Source organism: Telmatherina bonti, assembly GCF_933228915.1.
Source record: "Telmatherina bonti genome assembly, chromosome: 15".
NCBI lineage: Eukaryota > Metazoa > Chordata > Actinopteri > Atheriniformes > Telmatherinidae > Telmatherina > Telmatherina bonti.
The window spans coordinates 19,840,461-19,858,105 of record NC_136613.1 but is presented as its reverse complement, the minus strand read 5'-3'; the positions used below and the strand labels follow the sequence as shown (position 1 = coordinate 19,858,105).

The 17,645-nt window shown below is 36.9% G+C and overlaps 1 protein-coding gene across 1 annotated transcript in view; it reads left to right on the top strand.

Annotated features, from left to right (window-relative positions):
- The window catches only part of rapgef4a (Rap guanine nucleotide exchange factor 4a), a gene marked incomplete at both ends in the record, with an annotated part of 37,376 nt that extends 22,112 nt beyond the window's left edge, over positions 1-15,264 (top strand). The window contains 27 exons of the mRNA XM_079254444.1: positions 1,312-1,384; positions 4,007-4,071; positions 5,089-5,139; positions 5,246-5,352; positions 7,289-7,410; positions 7,503-7,686; positions 7,769-7,853; positions 7,989-8,049; positions 8,232-8,308; positions 8,407-8,553; positions 9,406-9,521; positions 11,170-11,255; positions 11,595-11,673; positions 11,777-11,921; positions 12,343-12,431; positions 12,571-12,601; positions 12,712-12,790; positions 12,903-13,049; positions 13,405-13,502; positions 13,708-13,833; positions 13,945-14,123; positions 14,208-14,298; positions 14,386-14,436; positions 14,618-14,705; positions 14,832-14,896; positions 15,003-15,057; positions 15,137-15,264. Coding sequence (XP_079110570.1) covers positions 1,312-1,384; positions 4,007-4,071; positions 5,089-5,139; positions 5,246-5,352; positions 7,289-7,410; positions 7,503-7,686; positions 7,769-7,853; positions 7,989-8,049; positions 8,232-8,308; positions 8,407-8,553; positions 9,406-9,521; positions 11,170-11,255; positions 11,595-11,673; positions 11,777-11,921; positions 12,343-12,431; positions 12,571-12,601; positions 12,712-12,790; positions 12,903-13,049; positions 13,405-13,502; positions 13,708-13,833; positions 13,945-14,123; positions 14,208-14,298; positions 14,386-14,436; positions 14,618-14,705; positions 14,832-14,896; positions 15,003-15,057; positions 15,137-15,264 — 2,625 coding nt within the window. The remainder of the gene's footprint in view (positions 1-1,311; positions 1,385-4,006; positions 4,072-5,088; positions 5,140-5,245; positions 5,353-7,288; positions 7,411-7,502; positions 7,687-7,768; positions 7,854-7,988; positions 8,050-8,231; positions 8,309-8,406; positions 8,554-9,405; positions 9,522-11,169; positions 11,256-11,594; positions 11,674-11,776; positions 11,922-12,342; positions 12,432-12,570; positions 12,602-12,711; positions 12,791-12,902; positions 13,050-13,404; positions 13,503-13,707; positions 13,834-13,944; positions 14,124-14,207; positions 14,299-14,385; positions 14,437-14,617; positions 14,706-14,831; positions 14,897-15,002; positions 15,058-15,136) is intronic.
- Positions 15,265-17,645: the final 2,381 nt, after the last annotated feature.

Genomic DNA, 17,645 nt, shown 5'->3' with positions numbered 1-17,645 from the left:
TGCTGCTGGGCAGACACAGTTGTATCGTCTCGCTCTGTTTGGTCTGGAGCTTTAAGCAATTTGCACAGCATTGAGGATTAAAAAAACACAAACTAACAGATGAAAAACACAAATAAAGGGTAAGAAAAAAGGCAAAAGCTAACTGAAACAGTGTTACCATATTTATAAATGACCTAACGTGGTTTTTACAGTCCGCTTGATTATTAGTCTTTGAACCACACTTAATGTTTGCGTGTTTGGACTAATGAGGATAAAATGGTGATAAACACCCCAAACTCTTGCTCTTGTTGACTTTATCTTGTCCTCACAACCAGAAGCCAAGTGTTGACAGGGGTTCCAATTGGTTTCTTGAGAAGGCTTCCTCCATTAGTTATTACTTTAAAGAGAGATAGAAATTTTTGATAGGGAGATAAAAAAAAACCCAACAATGGTGCCCTATGAGGTTTTAGAGACAGATGTACAACTCGTCTGCTCTCGAAGAAATATGGACAGCAAGTTTAGTTGTATAGCACATTTCAGACACAAAACAACTTAAAGTGCTTTACATAAAACATTCAAAGCATTATAGATGCCACAAAAAAGCATTAAAAAGTAGTAAAAAGCAGCGACAAATCACACAAATCCCAATAAATAAATAGTTCAATTGAAATGATTAAGAAAAGTTAAAAGTGCAGATTTCATGCATATGTGCATGAGAAAAGAAAATGTTTTTAACCTGGATTTAATTTGGTGTAAGTTTAGTATCCACTGGCAGTTTGTTCCAGCTGTTTACAGCATACCAGCTTAATGCTGTTTCTCCATGTCTGGACTCTGGTCTGGACTGGTTGACCTGAGTCTTTGGCTCTACGAGCTTTGCTACTACCAACCACCATTACAAATGTATCACATGGTTTTAAATGTAATGCAAACTCTGGTTTTCATTTTTTGTCTTTGCATTAGACAGACTAAATGGAAACTAAACTTTGTTGTTGTTGTTATTTTTTAAAAAAAAATGACCGGCAAGTTTAATTTGATTCCCCTGGTCAGAAGTCTCAGTAATCCCCACCACTCCATTGGCATATTGGTCTAGTGGATCAGAAAAGTGTTGGTGCAGAGCTGAGATAATTGTGCAAGTTTCAAGATTTTCCTTAAAACAGGCCCTCAAACTGCGTAGGTGTAAATGGGAGATATGTTTACAGTATGTGCAAAGCATTTCCAAGCGTGCTGTCAGCACAAATGTTTATATTTTGGGTGTGTCTTAATTTAGATACTGTATCTTCTTATCAGCAGCTTCTTTTGTATATTCTTCAGTTTGCCTTTTTTTTTTGGCAGAAATATCATCATTGCATGGCTGGTCTACTTGCCCCACCCTATGGTGTGATGGAAAGCAGTTGTGGCTCAGAAAGTAAGTATTTGTTTCTAAATATTCTAAAGAAATCACCCAACTTTGTCATGCTTATTGCAAGTTGTTGACATATCCCTCACACAGGACAAGCACTGGAAAAGTAAACTCTGTAATGATAATTAAGTGAAAAAAATCTCAGCATTTCCTGGTGCTTACTGTAACAATTTTGTTTTTGCTCTTCAGACTTGACATTATATATACATTCCTGCAGCAATATTTTATCTCAGTTGACTTAATTCTTCACAACCCTTCTCTGTGCTTTAACATTGTGATAAAGACTGATGCTACCACGTTGTTTTTCTATTGGAAGTTAACTTAATATTGACTTTGCTTTGCTCAACCAGAGCACTCTTATAGCATGTTTCAAAGTCATGTATCATAAAAATGATGGACAGCAGTGTGCAGACAGGAAATCTGGAATCACTTCCTTTAATGCCAGGGGAATTTCACTATATATGTCTTGTTTTTTTTTTTCATATATGATATATATATATATATATATATATATATATGATTCATATATGATGGTTCAATAATGATAAGCACACTTTCAAGAAACGTTTATCTGGTTAATTGTGCATTGATGATTCTTTAAACTCACACACCTTAAGTTAGGATCTGAGCTTTCTTAATCTCCTAAAGATGTCTGCTGTAGGAGACGTTGTACTTTGGAGTGGCACGAGAAGAGCAAGGCTCTGGGTATCTTTGCAATAAGTTCAGTCAAGTACTTCTGGGATTTATAGCTACAAGCACTTTATGCATGAGTACACTGACAGAGGCTGGACAAAAATCAGCAGCTGGAGGCTGATTCATTCTCGTGCTAAACATTCAGAAACAGCTCAGTGGGATTGTAACTGCAGTAGGCGTATAAATTAAATATGTTTTCAACTGTCTTCTTATTTACAGTTTTACTCTTTCATAGTAAATCAGGTTACTTTTCATACACACTTGTTTGCTTTGAAGCTATTTACTAGACAGAAAAATATATTCAGTTCTGAAACATTTCCTGCCAAAAGTGTCTGCTTGAATTCATATTTGACATGTAAACTAAATACTGACTGATGTGACATTTCAATGAGAGGGAAGATGCACTTTGGCTTTTTACAGATAAAATGATAGACAGCTGTCTTTACTCTTTACAACTGCTGTATTTATTTATAAAGTCTACAAAGATCCAAAAGAGAAATAACTTTTTCAAAAAGTGTGCAGGACACTGGCTGAAGCAAGAGCAGGGCTTTCAAAAACCTCCTCCCTTCACCTTCTGAAGCTACCTTTTAAAAAAAAATATTTATCATCCCACAGAGTATTCATTTGTTTTTACATCGGTGTTAGAAAACAGGTTTTATTGTCAAAATCAAACACTTTGTATGTTTAATTCATCTGATCAATAGAGAAGAAAAATATTTGAGTGTTGTTGGAAAATACTGTAATCTTTTAATTATCTTATTTTTTAAAACTTCCCAGTGGTTGTCAGTCCTGAATGCTGCAGGATGTTTTATGCAGCATATTTAGAACAAAATTAAAGAAATATAGATGCTTGAGTTGTATTGCTGTTTGTAGCCGCAAGCATTAACATTTATAGGTATGTGTGTGTATGTGTGTCTAGATCGTGCATCTGGCTTTTTGTATCGGAGGTTTGACAGGCATGTCTAATAATAGCTAAGTTTTCCCCTGCAGACACAGTTATGACTGAGCAGCCTTGACCAATAATGCTATTTGTCCTGAAGGAAGAAGAAGCTTAAGGCTCCTACAATTGACTAACAACCCTTCCAACAAACCCTCTGAAGGACAGTCAGAAAAATGCTGGTTCATGTAAATATTATCCCTGCATGAAGTGAATAAAATTACAACATTAATGAGAAGCAGGGTATAGAAAACACAGAAAAATACTGGCTTCTGTTCAGTAAAACTGGTGATGAGGTATGATGATCACATTGGTAAAGAGATCTAAAGGGGGGAAGCTGAAATGAAGATGCGGTCTAGCTGCAGTGGAAAGATGGCAGTTTGGATGATTAAGAGGTGGGCAGAGAGCAGAGGGTCAGAAGAGAGGTTGAGAGTGTTTCTGTGATGGCAGGATGAATGAAAGAGAGCTGGCGGCAGGAGAGGTGAGAGTAATTGAAGCATGCTTCTTGATGGAGAAAATATTTTACTTTAAAAATATTTAAAGTATATATGTATATATATATATATATATATATATATATATATATATATATATATATATATATATATATATATATATATATATATATATATATATATATATCTATATATATATCTATATCTATATATATATATATATATATATATGAATATGTGTGCGTGCAAAATATTGTTGCAGAGTGGATTATGCGTGGGTTAATTGCAAATGATTATAAGTGGATTACACAAAATAATGGAAATACTGTGATGGAAATAATTTAAGGGTGTGTTGAGTCTACGATATTTCAAATTAAAGATCTGTTTTCAAGGATTTATTATGCCTAGTTATTCCAAGACAAACTCTTAGATGCATCTTTTTTCTTTCTTTTTTTTCTGGCATGTGGCCAAACTGTGATTGGCATTGGCATTATAAGTCCTTGTATGTTATGCATGTTTTAATTTTTCTCATTTTTCTACCAGGAATGCCGGACAAAGAAAACATAAGCAGCAACACATTTGTTTCTGTCTCTAAACATCCAACTAAGGTATTTCTTCTGACTCTTTATTGAGTAATGATCTACACTTTGCATTGTTTGCACATAATAATAAAAGAGAAAGAGTTTTAGAAAAAACATACAGCCCTGCTACTTGTCTGAGAGCAGACGAGTTGTATAACAAGTTAAGCTTCAGCTGCTGCTGATATCAGTGTCTGATATGATTCGTTATTACTAACATCTCTAGCAGCAGATAGGAATCAACATGAAATATGGTTTTTGTTTAAATTTAGCCTAAATATAAACAAAGTGACTGGAACTCTAATCTCCACCAACAACGGTTCCTGTCCCACCTTTCTCCTGCTGTCATTTCCTTGTTGATATCATGGCACTGCATCAGATTTATGTTGCCTTGTGCTTTGTTTTGCCATGGAGTTTAGTCACAACACAATTGTTCTGTTACGTAAAGGGGAGAAAACTTAAGCTTCTTTCCTGTTATGTAATAAAGACGCTGCTTTAATTGGATTTAACATATATAAATAATAACTTTGAAAGCACTGCTTTTCTGGTGATTGAGTGGACTTCTTTCTTGTAAATAAAAGATGAGGCTTTAAAGCCTTCACATAAATGCATGAGTTGTGCAGTTTTCTGAAGCATACTGAATGCATTTTAAATGTCAATGTCCTGCCGCTTACCCCACAGGCCCAGTGGGAGAGTAAAAGAAATTAACACAAAAAACTAAAACTGTGTTCCATTAAAATTAATATACTTGCTTCATTTAGGACTTAAAAATAACTCAAAGAGGAAATATTGGAAGCAATAGATTAATTAAAATCTAAAGCTGATAAAGATGCTTTGTCAGCTGTAAGGAAAGACGTTATCCAGCTGGACTTGTCAGACACGTCGTCTTTCCCTCTGTCTTTTGAGACAATGACTGAACTGTCATGTTCCAAGGCAGACCACCAGTTATACTCTGTTTTATCAGGTAAATTTTAATTTCACCGAAATAGCCTGAGTTTCACCATCATCCATGATACATTTTTATATCTCTGTCATTTCATCTTGCAGAAGTCTTTCATTGAAAGTCCAGCCAAACCCCACCCTAAATACATGTCTCAGGTAGTAAACATGATGACCTTCTGTGTGTTGGGGCCATTCCTCACCTAAACATAAGTCAGGTAGGAATCTATTGCTCTGAGATTTTAGTTCAGATTTTTCTGTGCAGGTGCCATCTGAGAAAATCCTCCGTGCTGGGAGTATTCTCCGAAATGCCATCCTCTCTGGCGCACCCCACATGATCCGAGACAGGAAGTACCATCTGAAGACATACAGGTTGGTTGGCAGCTTATTGCTATGATATTTTAGAGATCCCAGTTAAAATCCATGAAGAGGGATATTTTGAGGAATATGCATGTAAAAGAACAAAACATAAAACTTAAACCATTAAATCTAACTGTGAGTTCAGTCACACAGGTCAAAAAATGTAAGATCTTAGTAAATATCTAAAAAGGAAAATACAAAAAGTAATGGGAGTAGCAAACACAATGAAGGATAAAAAAAAGGGAAAAAATAACCCTCTGAACATTTGCGCGTATGCATACTACCAAACAACTATATGATTTGTATACAACAATTTAAAAATGCCCACAAAGATTCAATTAAGCTTTCTAATTTGTTGATAAAAGTAATGAGAACCAGAAAAGCCATTGGAGAGTGTAAACCTCTTCCAAGCTGCTTATATTCTAAAAAAAAATCCTTTTAAAAATTCCTGCATTCATAATTTCTTCCATATCACTCCAGAAATGTAATGGAATCTAAATTAGAACAAGATCTTCAGAAAAAAACAAAAATCACAAAAATCTACTTATTAGTTTTTCTGTAAAGTTGCAAACAAACTGTTATGAGGTTGGGTTGAAAGGATTCATTAGCAGACAATTGGAGGAAGAAAAGGTTTTAATGTAATTCTCCTGGGCAAAGAAACTGGAGGGCAAGTGGACGAGCGGGCAAGCAGACAGACGGACTGGTAGACAGACAGGCAGGATCCTCTAATCAAGACAGGAGAAACAGGTTAAATCTGGTCGAGATAAGTGAGATCAAAATACTGAGTCGGCTGAGAGCTGGGACCACTTGGTGAACAACAATCTGGCGAAGACTGGAAGGCTGAGCTGTCCTTAAGTGTGCCGCTGCCGATGAAGATCAGGTGTAAAATCTGTTGCCATGACAATGCCCACTACCGCCACACACAGGAGAGGGCACCATAACACAAACACAGATATAAGAGGCAAAAAACAGACCCTCCATAACAGGGTAATTCTCCATCAGAAGCACATAAGTGCTGACAAGATATAAACAGCTCTATTTTGGTCATTATTTGTTTGTTTGTTTATTCACAAATTTCTCTGCCAGTTTTATCTTATTTTACTTTGTTTTATTTTTCAAAGTTGACTGGTCAGGATGTTAAAATGAAAAAATCTTCTGTTGTGTAGCGAGTTGGAAAGTGTTGTACTTGATGCCCCCCTTTGTTCTCCAAACAGTAATTTGCGCTATTCCAGTTATCATGAAGACAACAAATATCTGTTTGATTGATTGAGTAGTTATTTAATAATATGAAACTCCAGTTCTATAAGTTCAGGATTAGTAATACTGGATATGGAACTTCATGATTGACTATGTAGGTTAGTCAAGGTTTGGTGGATGGTGGCGATCCCTGACCACCACTTGGTTTAAACCCTGGACAGGCTTGACAACAGTTTTCATTAACATTAGCAATGGCATTAGCATTAACAGCTGGATAACAAAACAAAAGCACATGCTCCCTAGCAGAACAAAAGGAGGATGACCATAATTAGATGAAAAACTGTTAATGCACTCCTGTTTTTCTGTGTTTGCCCAACAAATAAATAAACACCTCTATGTGCAATGCACTTCATTCAGATTTATATGGTGGTAACAACAGATAAGTGTTGACAGTCTGTTCCTACCTCCATCCCCCACCTACAATAAGCTTAAGAGGAAAAAGAAAATTGCAATTTAGGTTTAGTTGAGTGGATCATGAGGATACAGCTCCTTTATAAGCATTTTTTTATGATGGCTGAACATAATTTAAACAAAATAAAACAAAACAGTCACAACAGAAAAGCAACAAGAAATCATAGGTAGACAGTGAGCTAAAAGACAGTCCAAGCACCAACACAAAGCCAGATGATAAACACGTTACATAACTCTTCAGCCTTGTCTCAGATCCTATCACGACTTTTGTCTTTTACAGACAGTGCTGTGTGGGGACAGAACTGGTCGACTGGCAAATGCAGCAGAGTTCATGCGTCCACTCTCGCACCCAGGCTGTGGGCATGTGGCAGGTGCTGCTGGAGGAGGGTGTTCTCAACCATGGTGAGACCCTGTTTGATGTCTGCCCTGAGTTGTGTACCTATGTGAAAATCACCCCTAAGCCTTGCTGTGTTTGCCATGTTGTTGTGATGTAGTGGAGCAGGAAATGAGTTTCCAGGACAAGTATCTCTTTTACCGCTTCCTGGATGATGAGCAGGAGGATGCTCCTGTGCCCGGCGAGGACGAGATGAGGGCGTGCCAAGAGGAGCTGCAGGACACTCTGCTCCTCCTCTCGCAGATTGGACCAGATGCTCATATGAGAATGATACTGAGGAAACCGTACGGTTCTAAATTAGAAATCATTAAAACATAGTGCAGTCTATAGCTTTCTGATCTTGTTCACACATTTCCTGTTTTGTAGTCCAAGTGAAAGAACAACAGATGACTTGGAGATCATATATGAAGAGCTGCTCCACATAAAGGCCTTATCACACCTATCTACCACTGTGAGTTTACTTCCTTCTGTCTTGTGTAGCCAGATAAATCCTGCCCCCATGAAGAGATTCATGCACATTAATATGTTTGTACTCTGTTAAACCTGAACTTCTGTTCCAATAAATCTCTCTCCTCTGCTTTCACAGGTAAAAAGGGAACTTGCTGGAGTTCTTATCTTTGAGTCCCATGCAAAGGCGGGAACAGTGTGTGAGTAATGTAATAAAAAGACTACCATGACTACCAGCTGTTTATCACAAAGACCTGATGATTATTAAATCCGAGCAACAACAGAACCGAGCCTTTAAAAAAAAATCAGTTTTAACCCAAAAAGTCCCAGAAGAGATTACATCTGATCCTCAAGGGTTTTCTTTGTCTCTGCTTTCCCTCAGTGTTCAACCAAGGGGAGGAAGGCACATCATGGTACATCATTTTAAAGGGCTCAGTCAATGTTCTCATCTATGGAAAAGTAGGTATTCCTGCTGATACACGTTCTGAAAGCATTGCTCTTATCTTTCTCTTACTGGGGCTTTAGTCTGTTACTGATCAGAGCACCGTGTTATGCAGGGTGTTGTCTGCACACTTCATGAAGGAGATGACTTTGGGAAGCTGGCTCTTGTCAATGACGCGCCCCGTGCCGCCTCCATTGTGCTGCAGGAGGACAACTGCCATTTCCTGAGAGTAGACAAAGAGGACTTCAACAGGATTTTGAGGGTGAGTTTCAGATTGTATGCAGGTGCTCTTTCAGCAGCAACTGAGAAAAAACAAACAAACAAAAAACACTATCACCCTCTGCTGGCAGGCTAACAGTAACACAGTCAAAAGGTGTTATTTGATCGGCTCCCAGCCTGGAGACACTTTCGTTTAGTCATTCCACTGAATGAATAAATTCAGGGTGGCGGGGGTGGTGGCATTTACTAGATGCTAAATTTATCTGTGGAAAACTCTCATTAAATGCCACCACACATTTTTTGCACAGAAATGAAGCAGAGGTTTGTTTACACTGGACGTGTACTGATCCTTCAGCAGGACAGTGTTGGATGTAGAGACATGACACATGTTGTGACTGGAAGTTGATAATAATGACAACACATGTTTTTATGACTGTTTTTTTATTTTATTTGCATGAATGCTAGGTTAACTGTCAGGATATAATTACTAGATTATTGTTATGACACCCCCCCCACCCCCTCTTGCCCCGCCACACACGAACACACACATACACACACATCTACAAACCACACGCATGGAAGGATTCTTTATGTAGTCAAAAATTTTGATTGAATATTGTACCTTGATTTAGGCACTGTACACTTCATGCCATTTTACCCATAATGTAAATATTGTAAATACTTTATTTAGACAATTTATACATACAAACAAGGCAGATGAAAATTTACTGAGCTTTTAGTGTATTATTGTCAATATCATGGCTGTTTAATGGTGACTAACTGTCCTGATCACATCATTAAGCGTAATTAGATTAGCATCTTTGTAGATCACATTTCTTGGCAGTAAAATACTTTCATGTATTCATTGTGTGTGTGTTTGTTTGTATTTGCAAAGGATGTGGAGGCTAATACTGTGCGTCTAAAGGAGCATGGTCAGGACGTTCTGGTGTTAGAAAAGAGCCTCAGCAGCAGTCGAACCGCTGTCCATGGATCTTCTACTTCTCATTACAAGTAATTGTACCCTCCCTCCCCAACACATACACACATTCAAACCGAGTGAAACAGACAATATATACTGTTTCTATTTGTTAAGTTCTAATCAATAGTTCAAGCTCAAACTGATGCCACCTGATATCTTTTTTTTAACCGACTGATCATGTGACACATTTAGGCCCAAGCTAATTGGTTTCCTATGAGCATTAAATTCTTCAACAAAAGTTCACTGATAAATGGGTACAGAAATTTAATAGACACTTATTTTATTGCCCCTTAATCACATATGCAGTTCTGTGCAAAAGTCTCCCTACTCGCCAGAAGATTAGCTAGTTGCTGCAATAACTTCATAAAACAAGTACAAATAGAAATATGGTTTGTGAGGCAAAAACAGTTTGTGCATTTCAACAGAGTTAAACAGTCAGTAGCTAACTGATGTGGCCACGTCTTTAATTAGAGAAGCGTACTTGTAATTTATTCAATTATAACCATCAGAAATAATTCTCAAGTTTTAAAAAAACAACTTTATTAAAGCTGTTTTTTTTTTTTTTTTGTATCTTTACTGCCTTATTTTCTATTCTCTGTCAAGATGATCCCACACTGGATTCATCACCAAATGAGATTTTGTGCCACTGATTTACAGACCAGCTGTTGGGACATTTGGTGTATCTGAGGCTCTTCTCCCTTCCTTAGCAATAACTTCAGGCCTGGGCTGAATGCCTTAAGATTTGCTCAAGACTACTTTGAAAGATTACATGAAATTACTTACCATGGAAAAAAATGCAAACAAAAGAGGAGTGGTTCAAGAAAGTTGGAGCAAACTGACTTTAAAATACACTGTGACTGCTCCGTGTCACAGAGGAACGGGCAAAAGTGTAGTTTTGACCGCAGACTCTTCTCATTAATTACTTTCTGAGTGTATTGTCTTTTTTTAATTAGATTTCTGGACATAAAAATTCTCACAAATGTTCTACAAATGCTAGCCCCCAACTAAAAAAACAAACAAACAAAAAGCAAACAAAAGCAGCTTTATTAGTTTTATTGAACTCTAACAATCAATGTGTCCAGCAAAAGAAAACATGCAGGCGACACAAACCCCGCAATCCTCTGTAGCTGACAAACGTTGTCTTAATAGAGGCATCTGTCACAGCTCCACAGTGGCTGTAATACTGAGAGACATATTAATGGTAATGATGGCCTAGCTCCTGGGGGGAAAAGGGAGGCCTGGCAAGTCACAATTACTTGTTCAGGGTCGCCCTCTAATCAACTCTACTCTTCACACATGAGAGTGTCAAGACAGTGCTCTGGTCCACGAGAAAGGAAGACACCACCTTGCTGGTATAGCTCCCTCTGGTCATGCTGTTATCAAGAAATGAAAACAAGCAAAGCAGGATTGTGTTGATTCTCCTTCACAAAGAAAAAACCCCTGCAGATCTTCTTCTTCTTTTTTTTTTATTGGCTTCGATCCTGGCACTTATGATAGACTCCCCTTCATCTTCTGCTAGCCAAGAATACTGATTGAAAATAGGATTGTTATCAAATGAAGCAATCACAGACACATGTTGAAGTAACACAAATCAGTCGAGGGCCATAACCGTGTCATTAAGCATTAAGAGCCAGTGTTTCTTGATTAGCGAAGGGTGTGTTTTGTTCTGTGTTGCTCCAGATACAAGGTGATGTCTGGGACGTCGGAGAAGATTTTGGAGCACCTTCTCGAAATGATGCGATTAGATTCTCAGTTCACAGAGTCAGGTACTTTTTTCCCATGTCACAACCAGAATGTCAGATTATTGCAGTTTAATGTGACATATCATTTATTCGAAAGGGTTTTCCTCTCCAGTATTCACTCTGTCCTCCGCTTTCTCCGTCTCTGTCCTCTGCTGACTGTTTCTGCACCGATCCGTTTGTTCTCCTCTATAATTAGCCACACATCACAGAGCTCACCTAATTACTGTCATGTGTGGATCCATATGGTTTTCAGTTGCTTGCAGAGGTGACAGAGACAGGGCCATATGCTTGAAAGTCCTTTTGATGTGTTTGTGTGCCGTAAGCACATGTCTTTAACTTGAGCCTTTTTATTCTTTGTCACAGACTCAGCCCTGGATGACTTTGTGCTTATGCACTGTGTCTTCATACCCAACAGTCAACTGTGGTCAGTGTTGAGAGCTCAGTATCCTTTTTCTGCTGTGTTTCTTAATGCCAAATTGACCTGAAAACAAAATGTTGACACATTTCCTGTAATTACATCATCTTGATCTTTAACTGCAACGCAGCTACCATGCTCAGGCCTCACAGGGCTCTGAACAAGAGAAGCTGGACTACACCTTAAACAATAAGCGCAGAGTGATCCGCCTGGTCATTCAGTGGGCTGCTGTACATGGAGACGACCTGCAGGAGGAAGATGTGACCTTCCTTGAGGTCAATGTAGCTTTAAACTCTAGTGTTAATGAACACAATAAGCTTTAGTAAGAAATAAGCTTTATTTCCACCAGATGCACTAGACATTTAGTTGAAGAAATAACAAACTATATATGCCATCCAGTCAGCTGAGAATACAAACAAGCACATATATAGTGAACATGAAAATGACATGCAAAGCCACACACGAGGTTGTCATAGATTTGCAACAGATTAGTTATTATATTTTGTTATTATTAGTAATATATAATGGAAGTATAATTCTTTTCAAATACTGATTCAGTGTGATGGGAAGCTTGATACATCTGTAATTTAAAGTTCCCAAGACTCCCAATATGTATTCCTTAAACCAAAATCTGTCTTGTTTTATTTTTATGTGTCACTTCTACTGCACCTTTATTGGATTCAAACACGTTTGCAGGACTTTCTCACGTCGGTATCTATTGATGCCAAAGTGCTTTCAGGACTTAGGAATCAGCTGGCGGAGTTGGAGAGAACCGTGAAGTGCAAGTAAGTCAACATTTTCTAATGAAGGATACGGATTAAATGAGGTGACTCTTGCTGTGGGTGGTGATCTTGATTTTAAAAGATCAGTGATTATAACGTGAAATTTTGATGATATTTCTCTTTATATATTTATATATTTTAGTGTTGAAGATGCCATATCATCACAGAAAAAGGTAAACATCAGAGTCTATTATTCATTGTTTTCATATTTGCATATTTCATTTATTCATTTTTTTTACATTTTTAACTTGTTATTTCCAAAACTGCTTTATTATTTCAACAGCACAAAATCCTGTTGCGGCAGTTCAGTATGGGAGACGAGAAGCTTCAGAAACGTCAGCCCATCAAAAGTAATGATGAAAGTAAGTAAAGGACAACTGTCTACGAGTTTATCAATAATACTGACAAAGGATTCTCAACATTTTTTACATAACAAACTGCATTTTTCATGGTTAAGTTTATTTGTGCCTCCAGTTCTATTCAAAGTCTACTGTGATGACCACACCTATACAACAATCCGGGTCTCTGTGTCTGCCTCGGTCAGGGAGGTCATCAGTGCTGTTGCCGACAAGCTGGGGTCAGCGGAGGACCTGATACTCGTCAACCTCAGTTCAGCAAGAGGTGAGAAGGACAGCAGCTACGTGCTAATCAAATAAAGAGACAGCAAAAACAGAGAGCACGTGCAGGCTGTTATAATAACTCATTCTGACTGATTTAACTAGCAGCCTTTAGCAGTGAGTTTGCTGACAGTGAACAACAGTTTTTGAAAGTGGTTATAAAATGACTTTTAAAGTGGCTCTAGAAAAACCTGAGCTCAGTTTTTATCGTGGCATTCAGCACATGTTGATCATGTTCTTCTCACTGTTATCGTTCTTCGTACTTGATCTGAACTTTCCTACCCAGGTGGAAGCAAAGCTGAGCTCATTCATCATCACAGAGCTTATCTCCAACCCTCTTTCTTTCTTTCTTTTTACAGAGAAAACTATCTTCAAGCCAAATGATGTTTCAGTCTTCTCCACACTCAGCATTAATGGACGACTTTTTGCCTGCCAAAGGGACCAACTAGATTCATTGGTGTGTTTGAATCTTTCAGTAAACATATATATAAAAATATAAATGAAGTTGAATTACTACAGTCTAAACCTTGGATGCATTTGGCTTTAAAATATGTTTCTCAAAAGATCATATTGCCATATTGAATAAATGTGTTTGTCTGCAAGGCATCATTACAAAGCTTCATAGCTTCCATTGTGGACTTATTTTTTTCTGTACTTTCTAGACACCTTTACCTGAACAGGAGGGTCCCAGCACAGGTTCACTAGTCAGCTTTGAGCTGATGAGCTCAAAGGATGTGGCTCACCACATGACTTCCTATGACTGGGAGCTTTTCAACTGTGTTCATGAGGTATTGTGGAGTGGCTGGAAGTTGTTAGCAGAAGTAAAATGAGATGAATTTGAACTTTTTATGAGGTAATTTATTCCAATATTTAGAAGCTCATCTATGTTTATCTTACAGCTTGAACTTATCTATCACACATTTGGGAGGCAGTGTGTCAAGAAAACCACCGTGAACCTGGATCTGTTCCTGAGAAGGTTTAATGAAGTTCAGTTTTGGGTGATCACAGAAATGTGTCTGTGCTCTCAGCTGAGCAAACGAGTGCAGCTTCTCAAGAAGTTTATCAAAATTGCTGCGCAGTAAGTACATCTTTTTTTATTTTATCTTTGCTCTGTTAAGTTGCTTTTTCTCTATTTAGTCTAATTTTCCTTTAATTTTCTAAGCTGTAAAGAATTCAAGAACCTAAATGCATTCTTTGCCATCATCATGGGACTGAGTAACCCAGCAGTGAGCAGGCTGAGTCAAACCTGGGAGGTGGGGATCCGTATGTATGGTCTGGTTTTTTTTTTTTTAAATTCTTCCTTAGCTACAAGCTAACTCCACTTTTATGTATGTTCACAGAAACTCCCCAGCAAATTCAAGAAGTTTTATGCGGAATTTGAAAACTTAATGGTAAGCTTTTTTCTTTTTCTTTTTCTTTTTTTTTTTTTTTAAATAATCCATCTTCAGTCAACACTAAAGTCATCAAGTTGAGTTCAGTGTGGGTTTAGCAGCCCTGCCCTCAGTTGGGACTGTGATGGATCTATTTAACACAGTGATGGCAGATCTCAGAACAGTGCGACTGTTTCCACAGGACCCATCCAGAAACCACCGGGCGTACCGACTGACAGTGGCTAAACTGGAACCTCCAATCATTCCTTTCATGCCCCTGCTCATCAAAGGTCAGATCTATTTTTTTGATGACTGCGTATTTTTAATATAACATCATATGGCTGGTACTCTTCAACTGTAATTTTAGCAGCTCTAACTCTCTACAAATGGCGTCCATTTTTCCTTATTTCTACCAGACATGACATTCACTCATGAGGGCAACAAAACATTTATTGACAATTTGGTCAATTTCGAGAAAATGGTGAGGCTCTGCAGCTGCACATCATTGTTCGTCAGTCAAATCTTTTTGTTTTACTTAGTTTGTTGAAGCAGATATTTGCTGCTGACTATAGCTCTCTGTCTTCCAGCGGATGATTGCCAACACGGTGAAGATAGTGAGATACTGTCGGAGTCAGACATTCAGTAAGCATTATATCAGTAGACTGCATGGAGATATCTGTTCCAAAAGTATTTCACCAACATCTTCTCATCTTTTCATCAGACCCAGATTCACCGCTGGCTAGTAAGAACCACCCTGACGTTTGGACCTACGTTCGCCAGCTCAGCGTGATCGACAACCAAAGAACGCTAACTCAGCTCTCTCATGGACTTGAGCCCCGCAGGTCTTGAAACCCCTCAGGGACACGACTGTTACCCTCTGATGCTGCTTCACAACATGATGTGCTGAGATTTGTATGATTTTGTTCCAATACAGGCAATCACATGGAGCACTTAATGAGGTATCAGATAATAAGATATTGTTCCAGATGCCAGCGGTTTACTTGGCTTTTTATTAGAGTAATTTGTGATTTTTCAACAACAGTCATTGTTGTGGGATGAAGTACCTCTCATATCAGTGTCATGCAGATATAACATCATAAATGGGAAATTGAGGTTTTAATGAGGATGTAGTTCGTGAGATTATTAGGGAATATTTCACATGTAAACAATATGCTTTAAAACATCTCAATATTCATGACATTCAGTTGTTTTGTATATATATTTTTTCATCAAACAATATTTATGAATATTTAGGTTCATCAGATTTTTATGTGTTGTAAATTGTATACAGATATTTATTTTGACTTCAGCATGTAGATGATTGGGGCAGCTTGGCTTTTGTTCATGCACATTTATCTTTAAAAGGCACAAATGTAAAGGTCTGCAAAGCTTTTGTGTATGTAAATATTAAATATCTTACATGTATTTAAGTACTGTAATTTTACTCATTACTGTTTTTAACCTTATATCAATATTTTGCCTGCAACCATAACATGTAAACTCTGTAAATTTTAGATTTTATACAGTAATTTGTAGGGTTTTCTTTTTTTAAAAAAAAATCTATATGTTTGAGCATGAAGTCAATTTCTAATCATTTCAATCTTAATTGTTTAGTTGTGTATTAGTTTTGATCTGGTGTGGAGCACAGTAACTGGAATAGCAGAGAAATATATGGAAACATAATTGCCAAGGTTTTGTTTAGTTTCTTGTACTTTTCAGTGATCTGAATGTATACTTTCATTGTACTGTTGATTTTAAATAACACATCAAGTATTTTTATTCTTGCCTTATACTGTTGATTTTCTGTTAAAAATGTTTAAAAAAAAAAAAAGATAATAAAGAAATAGATGTTCAGTTTACAAATTACATATCTACTTTTCAGCTTCCCGAAATGTGTTGCAAAAATTCAATCTGGATAACCCAAGTTAGACCTTTAAATAGTTTTTTTTTTTTTTTTTTATATCCACATTATTATTTATTCAGGAATCAAAATAGTTTATGTATCAATACTGTGTTTTCATGATTAATCAATTTTCATCTTTAACTTTGTGTTTTATCTTTTGCCCCCTTTTAAAATACATGAACAGCACTCAGATTTGAGGGGAGGCGTGTTGTTGAGACTTTGTCGCCAGCTCTCTACAAATGTCTGCTAAAAGAGAATTTATAAACAGCGAGATAGCAGCCAGATTAATAGATAGAAAAATTCTAAGGCTTAACCATTGCTATCTATATCATGCCAGCTAATAGAAAGCCACACGAGTGGAGCTGCATTATTAGAGTGCCAGAATATTCAGTACGCTGATAGTAACAATTGATCAAAACCTTACATCTTTTATTTCTCATTTAAATTGTTTTGCATTTGTTGTCTAATTGAATATCATGAAGGAAAATGAACATATGTAATTTGTTAGATGTAAAAACAAATCAAATACAAATAAATAAGTAAATAAACAAACAAACAAACAAACACATAAATAAATAGAGGTTTATTTAAACATGACAAATCAATGCAAACTAATTGTGTCCACATATTTTAACCCACTAAGTGACATCAGTGTGTATATAAACTAATTCTAAATTAAAAGCAATCATGCTTTGCGATGTAACTTAAACTCTATATTAAACAAAAATACAATGACCACATCTGATGGCCACCTCTCTGTCTATTAGCCAAAGGAAGTTCGCAGCTGAAAGAACACAAAAAGAAGAAAAAAAACTGACATAAGCATAAAATGTAAACTAATGTTCACACATAGTTATGCATACTGTCAGTATGTAAATAAAATCATTTTGGTTTGTCTTGGTTTGCTCTGTAACTTAAACCCCATAAAGAAGACAATATGGTTATTTGTTTATTTATTTTACCTTCATTTTACAAGGTAGTCTCATGACTTTCTTTAGTTGTCCATTCTGAGAAGACATGAGCAATATAACCTTCATAAGTTGGCATAAATAAACACAGCACAGAAACAAACAAGCACAGCAATAAGTTGCTTTGTGTCTGATTAATTATTGTGTAGTTACAAGGTTTAACTGCCATTACTGCATTTGTGTGGTTGTAGATATAGCTACACAGTTTGGTTGAGACTGCAAGAATGAAACACACTAACTTTCCATTAGGACAATATTATATTTCACAATGCTTACGTTATGCACTGTTTCGTTACATTTGTTTGTTTTCCTTTTAATCTAATGCTTTATGAAGATTTATGCTTGAACTTTGCATGCAT